General features: G+C 36.0%; 1 protein-coding gene across 1 annotated transcript; it reads left to right on the top strand.

Moving 5' to 3' along the window:
- Positions 1 to 1,272: 1,272 nt before the first annotated feature.
- LOC107081989 (C-type lectin domain family 4 member G-like) lies at positions 1,273 to 9,692 on the top strand. The gene is made up of 6 exons (XM_015370433.1): positions 1,273 to 1,347; positions 2,913 to 2,975; positions 4,942 to 5,019; positions 8,526 to 8,651; positions 8,989 to 9,414; positions 9,505 to 9,692. Exons 1-6 carry the CDS (start codon positions 1,281 to 1,283, stop codon positions 9,690 to 9,692), a joined length of 948 nt encoding a protein of 315 aa, XP_015225919.1. The 5' UTR covers positions 1,273 to 1,280.
- Positions 9,693 to 9,962: the final 270 nt, after the last annotated feature.

Genomic DNA, 9,962 nt, shown 5'->3' on the forward strand with positions numbered 1-9,962 from the left:
GAAGATAGTGATCGAGTTCAGGAGAAGACCCCCACCTCAACCCCCCCATGAACATCCAGAGGAAAGACATAGAAACTGCGGAGAGTTTTAAATACCTGGGTGTTCACGTCAATATTAAAGGGCCAGATCCGCCTCCACCTCCTGAGGAGGCTGAGATCCTTTGGAGTGAGCAGGCCACTACTTAAAACCTTCTATTACTCTATGGTCACATCAGCCCTCCTCCACACTGTTTTCTGTTGGGCCCCTGGCTACGCAGAGTGGGACAGAAAGAGACTGAAAAAACTGGTGAGAACGGCCATTTCTGTCTTAAGCTATGCTCTGGCGGAGGTGGAGGAAGTGGCTGAGAGAATGGTGCTGTCCAAGCTTACATCCATCATGGACAACATATTCCACTCTCTGCACCAGGCTGTAGAGGAGCTGAGCAGCTCCTTTAAGGGAGGACTTTTAAACCCTGTTTGTTAAAAGGAGCGTTACTGCAGGTCATTCATCCCTACACCCACCAGACTCTACAATGCGACACTACAACAGCAGTAACTTGTGCAATGTATATTGTGCAATTACTATTTAATACCTTGTGCAATAACCTGTTTCTTTATATGTGATACCCAGTGCAATGACTATATATATATATATATATATATATACATCACTATAAATACCCATGTAAACACCCTGTGCAATAACCCTGTATAAAAATCCTATTTTAAAAAAAGACTTCAGCTGTATATACCACAATACCATCAATAAATTCAATAAATCTATCAATCAGCCAAGGAAAAGAGAAAGAAAACAATGCCAGGATTTAAATCTTCTTGTTGCAAAGCAAAAGTTCTACAAACTATACAATGCCACCATACAGTTCTCACACCATAAAGTTAATCCGGCTGCAGTCTGCAATCTACCTGTAAGATGTCGCTGAAAATGACACAATGTAGCTTAAATAAAAGCACAGCGCGTCTTTATTTATAAACAAAAAGCCACTTTGGACTGCAGTCATCATGATGTCAACTCTAAAGCAGTCAAAAAAGGGTCTTTTTTCCGTGCAAAAACTTAACCGAGCTAGCTATTTTCTTTTCAGCCTTGTTGATTCTCACTGAGATGTTTCTAAAATACTCAAGTGATTTTATGCTCTACTGATGGAAATGCCGGCAGCCAAAACCAGACAGGTCTCTAGAAGAGCTCCAATTGGAAGGCTTGCCTCAGAGGAAATAACTTCTACATGTATTTGCTCTGTTGCAGACAGGTTTCAGTTTCAGTCATTTCGAAATGCAGGGCTAGAGATGCAAGAGGAGGAAATTCTCTATGCTTCAGTGTTGTTCAAAAGTAAGAAACCACGGCAATCAAGACGTAAGTTAAAATTTTCTACTTTTTCATCAGAGAAAAAAATGATAACAGATTCTGTCGGCTGTTTTGTTTATTAGGTGACATACTGATATTTTCTAAATCATACAATATCAGTGGTGAGGGCATCAAATTTCAATAATGCAAACATAAACACAGTACAGTCTGTGTGGAGAGTGTGATCTCTTCTGCCATCTGCTCGGGCAACAGCATCTGAGCAAATTACCACCTACAAAAGACTTAGACTAAGACATTTATTGTCTACAGCGGGGTGTGAAGGTCATTGATAATGTTACAGGCCCGGGACATGCAGCGCTGGGATGAAATGTCTTTTATGGAGGGAAGAGGAGCCCTGATGATCTTCTCTGATGTTCTGACTACTCTTCTAATCTATGGCGCTGCAGCCTCCACACCACACAGCGAGACAGCTGGTCAGAACGCTCTCTATGGTGCTTCTGTAGAAGATGGTGAGGATGGGCAGGGGCAGGTGGGCTCTCCTCCTCCTCCACAAGGAGTACGTACTCTTTTGTGCCCTTTCAACAACAAGAGAAAGCCGGCTCTGTTCTAGAAAGTCCTCTAGAACCTCTGGAGATGATTTCACAAAGAGGAAATCTTCATAAAGTGAAGATTGTATGGACGACAGTGAGCAGCCTAAGATGCTTTTCCAGACCTGGTGCAAGACAGAGTGATACAACAACAACTATCAACACTTACAACAACTCGATGAGGAAAAAACAAAAACCTTATGAGTAACTGCAACATTTAATTGACTAACTTTTATTAGTTTATTTTTTTTATTTTTTATTGAAGGTCACAACCTTAGTCAAAATATTATCAGAAATCACTGAGTGAAAGTCTGGTTGCTCAGTCTGATGCTTTGTAAATAAACAGTGGTGATGTGCAGAATTTTGCCCCAATTTTCAGAATAGAAACTGCTTTAGAAAACATTTTGGAGCAAGACTCAATTCACAAACAACACAAGAGTATGGGCCATACTCTTGTGTTGTAGAGCGATGTGTATGAACCAACAGTGACAGGTGACAGCACAGATAATATAAACTGTTTGTATGCAGAGGATTAAAGCTGAAGGACTTAAAGACCAATAAGTATGATCGTTCCTGTTTATCCGGTTGATCATTGATATCAGTTTGTTGACTTTTAAGTTAAGATCAGATACGAAACCTTTTGTCATGCACTGTGTGAAACTAAGAATTGAGTGACAAACATCTTCCTCTTCGGAGACCAGAGGTTTTAAAATCGACTTAAATAGCATCACTATTCAAATTTAATCTTTCACAAACAATGGTTTAATGAACCCTTTAAAAGTTCTATGAATTAAATCACTGATTGACTGTTTTAATATAACCACCAAATAACAGAGCTTTGTGGCGTGACGCTTTTTCTATAAGATGGAAATGTAAATGAATTGTCTGGGTTTTAAAAAGCAGAAGTTCCAAACAACCAGAGCATAAAACTTATTCAGGAAATGCATACTTCTTCAAAAATGCTGTTTAGATCAGCATTGTGGTACATTTGCTGAATAGTCACACTCTTTAACGGTTGGACTGCAGGTATGGAAGAGGACGAGGTTCAGTACGCATCAGTGGTGATTAAAAGCAAGAGGCCGCCGAGAGGTACGTTTGTGTCGATGTTTTATAACACTCCTATGACTAACATTAAGCTGTCTGTCGATTTATATTAAAATAAAAGCTGTGGACTGAGAATTTCTCCAATACAGAACAACCCCCCCCCAAAAAAAAACGATTAGTGAGCTTTTATAAGCTGTTTGTGTCCGAAAACTGGGGGGAAAATGCTTAACAGAATGCAAAGGCAAAGGTTATTAATAATTAAATGTTTTTTGTTTTTGTTACGACTCATAATTTTATTTTATGTTACAATATAAGCAAAATGCACGAAGCCCAGGGCAGCATTGGTGTATCTAAAGTAAAACTTCTGCATGGAGATTTGACTATTGACCGTGATACCATCAACAGATGAAAATTAACAATCCTTAAATAGAAGTCTCCATATTATTGTTTTTAATTTAGTTGAAATATGTTGCAGACAGTTTCTCGGACCTAGGATTCTACTAAGACACTGATTAGGATGATTAAAAGTCTCCTGTAATGGTTGAATATGCTCCTTTTCGAACCTCTATGTTTGTTATGAAATGGACAACGGAATATAGTTTTGTATGTTTTTGCTATAAGACATAAAATCAGAGTGAATATGAATGAAATATTGTTTCTCTGGGAAGAAAGGATTTTGAAATTGTAGAATTCTTTCATGTTTATCCCAATCTAAGTTAGATTCCCTTTAAATTATTTTAATTATTGCTTGCTTTAGTTCTCCTTATTATATATATATATATAACTATATATATATAGATATATATATATAAAACTCTCCTGAATATGTCTTCATTTCCTTAATTTCCTCTTTCATCTGATGAAAATGAATGTTCTTTGTTATAGTTATTACTAATTCCTCCACTAAGCCCATAGAATAGTTGTCCAGATATGAGTCATCTCAGCATAAATAAGTCACTTTGTTAACAAGTCGTCTTTTTGGTAAATGCTCTAATATAGGCTCACAATAGAATACAAAAATGGGAAATGAAATCTACAGTTGATGAGGCAATAAATGGGTACTTTCAGACAATGGCAAGAATAAAAACTAAACTGAATATAAAAGCACACATTATTGTAAGCAAGTTTTACTTTCCCCTGAGCCACAAAACACATGTGGGCAAACTTCTATGACCCCTCAAGACAAACAGCATTACTCTTCTCCCTAGAACCTTGGAATAGGGCTATCCAAGGAGGCTGAGATATGAGTTAAATGAGAACACACCCTCTGGTAACTCAGGGGAACTAGTGCCCCGGTCCAAGAGCATTGTCCCCAACCACTATGCAATGCTGAAGAGGCGTGTCAGCCACAACAGCCCAACAACACCCACATGATTAAGGTAGTCAGGGCAGATCTCAGCACCCAAATCTTTGCTAATGCAGAGTTTTCTGACCACATAAGTGACTTCAGGCTGGTTGATGAACAAGCCCCAGGCGCCCAGTTTCGGCTTCCAGGATAGAAAGCATTGAAGAGATCCACAAAGTGTTTCTCCCGCTGTCTGACATGTCCTCGGTCAAGGCCACCAGCTTTCTAAAACTAAAAACACTGTTAGCGAAGCATTGCTGCCCTCTCTAAAGGCGACAGTTTGCCAGACTCGCTTTAAGGTCGACCAATAGTTTTTTCCATGGTCCTTATAAACTCCCTATAAAAAAGGTTTTGCTTCTAGAACCTTAAAGAGTCTGCATTCCATCATTTTCTTTCCTACTTTTTTCTGTATATATATTTATTTTTTATTCAGCTTTTTCTGTGTACAGTATGTTGCTTTCAATTTAAAATTATTGCTTGATACATAATAAAATGCAAAACTTTGTAGCTTTGTTTCCTGTGAGTCACGTCCCCTTTTTGCTTGTGGGTATCTTGATTACATTTCTGATTTATTTATTACATTTCTAATTTATTAGATTTATTACATTTCTAATTTATAAATTTAACAAAATCAACAAATAAACTTTTGAACATTTGCTTTTTCAGCTAAAATTGAGGAAGATGTTGTGTATTCTGAAGTGAAGATCCGAAATCAAACGGCTCCGCAAACACCTAACACAAATGGTAAGTTGTTCAAATGTAACAAGTTATTGCTTACAGTATCTATAAACTATGCTATTCCTATAACATTAAAACAAACTGGGACAATTAGTCATGAGTTAGTCAATTAGTCAATTAATCAAGCATGAGTTAATGCTCCTTCTAAGAGTTTGTGACTCTCTTTTTATCCCCTGTAGATTCTCTTCTTCTCATGTATGGTCCGGTTTCTGTGCACTCAAGTCTACTTTTGTCACTTAGAGGTTGGAACCAACCAGAGAAAGAAACTGAATTTTATTAGCAGGGCTCCCAACTTTTAATATGAGCATAGAGTGAGATTTTGAGTGATTAAAGCAACATCACTATTTAAATCATAACTAATTTGTTACATTTTCAAAAAAACTTTAAACATCTAATTTCCATTATTACTATTTTTTTTTCTAATTTTCTTTATATGAAAATTAACAGATTCTGTTGCCTAAATAATCCTCCGAAAGATTTTTGATACCACCAATTTCCTTTATGATCTGATACTGAGTAAACAGAAGTATGTCGATGGCAGCACCAATATAATACGTTTTTGCAAACACACCCAAAGTGAAAGAAACACATTTTAAATTGACCAGAAACCCGACTCACTGAAATAGATATAAGACTTTAACCAAAGCTGCCAAGGTTCAGAAAATTACAAGGCTAAGATCTTAGTGTGATAATGTCTTTGCTTTCTTAACATTGATGTATATATTAAGACTGATGTCCTCACCAGTGGAGGGGCCAGTATATTTTAATAGGGGAGGTGAAACTGATAGGCGCCAAAAACATCTTATAATCAATATAAGTATATGCAACATTTTCATACTGGAAAGTTTTTTAAACTCTATTCAGTGCTGAAATATGCTGCATAATACATGGAATCATTGTGGTGGTATCATAGTCAGCAGTTTAAATAAATTCACACCGGAAGCTTTCGAGTGAAAGAGCCGATCCTGTGACCTCACTGCAAACACCATCTAGAAATAAGTACAAAATTTCTTAAAATAAGTGTATTTACCCTTAATTTTAGCAGGCAAATAAGATGATGTGGCAATGAAATGACATGCCTACTCCTAAAATAAGATAATTAGATAATATTCACTTGAAATAAGACAAAGCAATTGTGTTTTTCTTATTCTAAATGTAAATTGTCTTATTCCATTGGCAAGGTGTCTCACTCCTCTCCTCAATTCAAGAAAAATTCACTTAATTTAAGCAAAAATGACTCATATAGAATTACAATTTTTGCAGCGCTGAAGGAGGCGCTTATCTTTTTCTCGAAGCTGCAGATTTAGTCCCTTTAGCTTCTCAAATATGTCACTTAGGTAGGTCTCACCAGGACATTCTTATGACTAAACATTTCCGAGACTTCATACTTTGCTCCTGCTCCAAAACCATTCATATCTGGTTTTGGTCGGGTTATTGAATCTGCACAGATTAAAAATTGCATTGACAGTAGTTTATAAAGCTGTATTTTAAATAAAACTCCTTGAATCACCATTAATGAAGCGTCTGTATTTTGGGCAGAATACCAACATCATATTGTCAATGAACTTATGCCATGACACACTGTAGAGTCTTAGAGGGAGATCAGTTGTATTTACGTTTACAATAACAGTACCAACAGAAAATGAATATTTCATAGCTACCCCTTTCATTAAGAAATAAAGCAATTTATCTTTAACAGAATGTATAGAATAAACACTCTTCCTCATTTAAGGGTGTTTATAGAATAAACACCCTAAAATGAGGAAGAGGGGGCCTTTAACCAAACAATAAGGGCTTAGACTATTTAAGGATGATATATTAATCAATTAGACTGCAGGAATATATTTATCTAGTATTAAGATAGCCTTTAGATTAATCCACCAAATTATTTGATGTTTGGTGTATCAATTTTTTTTTTTAATCACTGTAGGACTGAAGCTAAATTTCAATGCATAAATAATTTAAATACATAAATGTCTCTTTTTCACATTTGGCACTTGCCTCTGTTCCAGGCAATCTGATCATGTTACAAAGGTGTAAAATACAGGTGTGAACACATTTCAATGAAAAATATCTTTATAATAGCCTTTATATTTGAATATTTAGAACTAAAACATCCCTTTTAACAGCAGACTAAGACCTCAGCTCTGATGCATCTATAAGCCTGTTGCCTATTTTTCCTGAATATAGATCAGGTTCCCGCACTGTTCAGTGTTAGTGGCTTAAAACATGTAGATGTTAAATTAGTCGAAGCTATCAAACAATTGAAGAGTTATAGTCGAGAAGTATTTCGTCAAATCTCAGAAGTGACCAGCATCCAGCTCAAACTAAACACCAAATGTAACTTCATGAAAGGAAAAAAAAGTACAGTAAACCAAAGAAAAAAAACCAAGTCAAGTACTAATCACCAGCTGCGAGAATGAGGACATAATAGAGCTTCCTCTTCAGCAGTAGAGTCAATAATAGAATACAAACAGACAAAAAGGATGTGGCAACCAGTCAGACATTTGGATCATTGAGAATTAGCAGAGGGCAGACATAGTTGTCGATGTCTCAAATCATGGAAACATTGGAAGGAAAAAAGTAGGAGACATATCAAGAGCTCAGGGAAGAACGAGAAAAAGCCTGAAAGGTGAAGGCAATTGTACAATAAAAGGAAAAGGAAAAAACCCTATGAGTTATTGCAACATTTAATAGTCATGAAGAATTATTGAATTTTTTTTTAATATGAACAAACCACACATTTGTTACTGTCCTGGTGATCGTTTTTTTAGTGGTAGTTTTACTGTATTTCCCATTTAATCCTATATTTTAAAATTCAGCACCTGCTTTTTTTAAGTTGTTATGTCACCTGCCTGGGTCTAGGAGGTATAAGGGACCAACATAAATTTAGACAAGGAATCAAGGAGTCAAAAAAGGTATTTAAATAGGTTTATTCTACCATTTCTTTTAAATAAATAATGGTTAAGGCTTCAGGGCGAGCTCAGGACAAAATAAAAAACAAAACAAAACAACCCTAAAAGAAAAAGAAAAGTGGACTTACCTAACTCAGTTTAAAACCAAAATATACAAACCTACAATAGAACCTACCGAACAAGCACATAAACAGGAGAAAACTTGGGTTAAACAAAAAGGAAGCTCTCCTCTACAAAAACCATCTAAACAGGTTTACATGGCAGCAAATTAACAGATCATTAGACGCCACAACAACCACTGAGGTGTATGGTAGATAAATGGCCCAGAGGCCCTGAAGTACAGCTTCACAGGCCTTAAATAGTGTGCATGGGATCTTGATTGGGCTGAGACTCAGGAAGCAGCATCTACTGTAATCTTATAGGCGGAGCCTAAAAAAGAACAAGGTGTTACTTTGGTGCAAAATAGAAAAAGTTACATCCATCTTGGGGATGTAACAAAGTGCTGTACAAATGACACTTTCTAGTCTTGTAACTTGAAGCAAACTTGTAATCAAGATTTGTCATAATGAAACTTAATGTAATATATCTTCTGATTAGTCTCTGCAGGACTTGTTTCAGACAAGAAAGCTGAAAGAAGATATCGCCAGTATAAGAAGAATCTGTGTTGCTTCGGGAGTCTATGTTTAATTTTGGTGTTGGCCATTATTGGAATCTGTCTCTATTGTAAGTATGTAAATATGAGGAAGAGAAATCAAGGTTAATCTTAAACGGTAAAGGCCTGAATTATTGAACTTTGATTTGGAGAATCATGAACCAAAAATTTCATATTTTTATTTGGGTCATATTTCTTTAAATAAAACTTTAAGATGTTAGAAATTTCTGTTATTTTAAGTATATTGAAAAGCTTTCTAAGAAATATTTACAGTTCAGCTGTAGTATGAAGTTAATATATTTTCAAAAGTCTAACAAAATGTAAGTTTTTATGAACCATTTGTGAATTATGCATTTACGTATAACTATATTTTCACTATATGGTAAATAAGACATTGATGTTTTGCAGTTGTATTTCTTCAGAAGAGGGCTGAACAGGAGCTGAAACTGCTGAAAGATGAACAGACAATTCTACTGGGAGAAAATGACAACTTGAAACAAGAAAAAAACAATCTGACAAACCTTAATAACAAGCTGAGCTCTGATTTAAAAAATCTGACAAACCTTAACGACAAACTGAGCTCAGAATTTAACAACACGGTTCAGAACCTAACAAACCTTAACAACAAACTTAACAACAAGGTTCAGAACCTGACAAAACAAAATGCAAACCTGACACAAGAACTTTATCAAGTTAAGAAGGAAAATCAGGAGCTGGAGACAGAGAGCAAAAACCTCACAGAACAAATAAAAACAATGGAGAAAACTTGGAATGAGAAGAATGTTAGTCGAGCTCAGTGGAGCATTGATAATTACTGTCCAAGAGAAAACAACGGTATGTTCAGATCTCGTAATGTTGAAAGATTACCCTATATAATGATTATATTAGTCAGTCCTAATTTGTATTTGTTGATCGTTGCTTCAGAGAGAAAGTGTAAATCTTGTCCAGAAGGATGGTTGAACAAAAGTTCCAGCTGCTTTGCTATTAATAATGCTGAATCCAAGGACTGGAAAACCTGGGAAGAAGCACAGAAAGACTGCAGAGGAAAAGGTTCAGATCTGGCTGTTGTTGGTGATGAAGCAGAAAAGGTAAAGGCAGAGCTGCTAAACTGATTATGTGAACTAAAAGTACATTTTCTGTAAAAAAAAAAAAAAATGTGGATCATGTCAATGAAGCAAATATGTGATATTTTTATCTCACCCTCCACAGAAGTTTGTTAAACAAAAAAGTTGGACTGGTAAAGGTATTACGGGATACTGGATTGGCCTCAGAGCTGTAGACGGGAAATGGAAATGGATCAATGGAAGTGATCTGACCAATCAGTGAGAGACACATTATTTATTAAACTTATTATGAAATAGAAAAATCATCCATTATCTGAC

Source organism: Cyprinodon variegatus, unplaced genomic scaffold (assembly GCF_000732505.1).
Source record: "Cyprinodon variegatus isolate N-32 unplaced genomic scaffold, C_variegatus-1.0 Scaffold0, whole genome shotgun sequence".
NCBI lineage: Eukaryota > Metazoa > Chordata > Actinopteri > Cyprinodontiformes > Cyprinodontidae > Cyprinodon > Cyprinodon variegatus.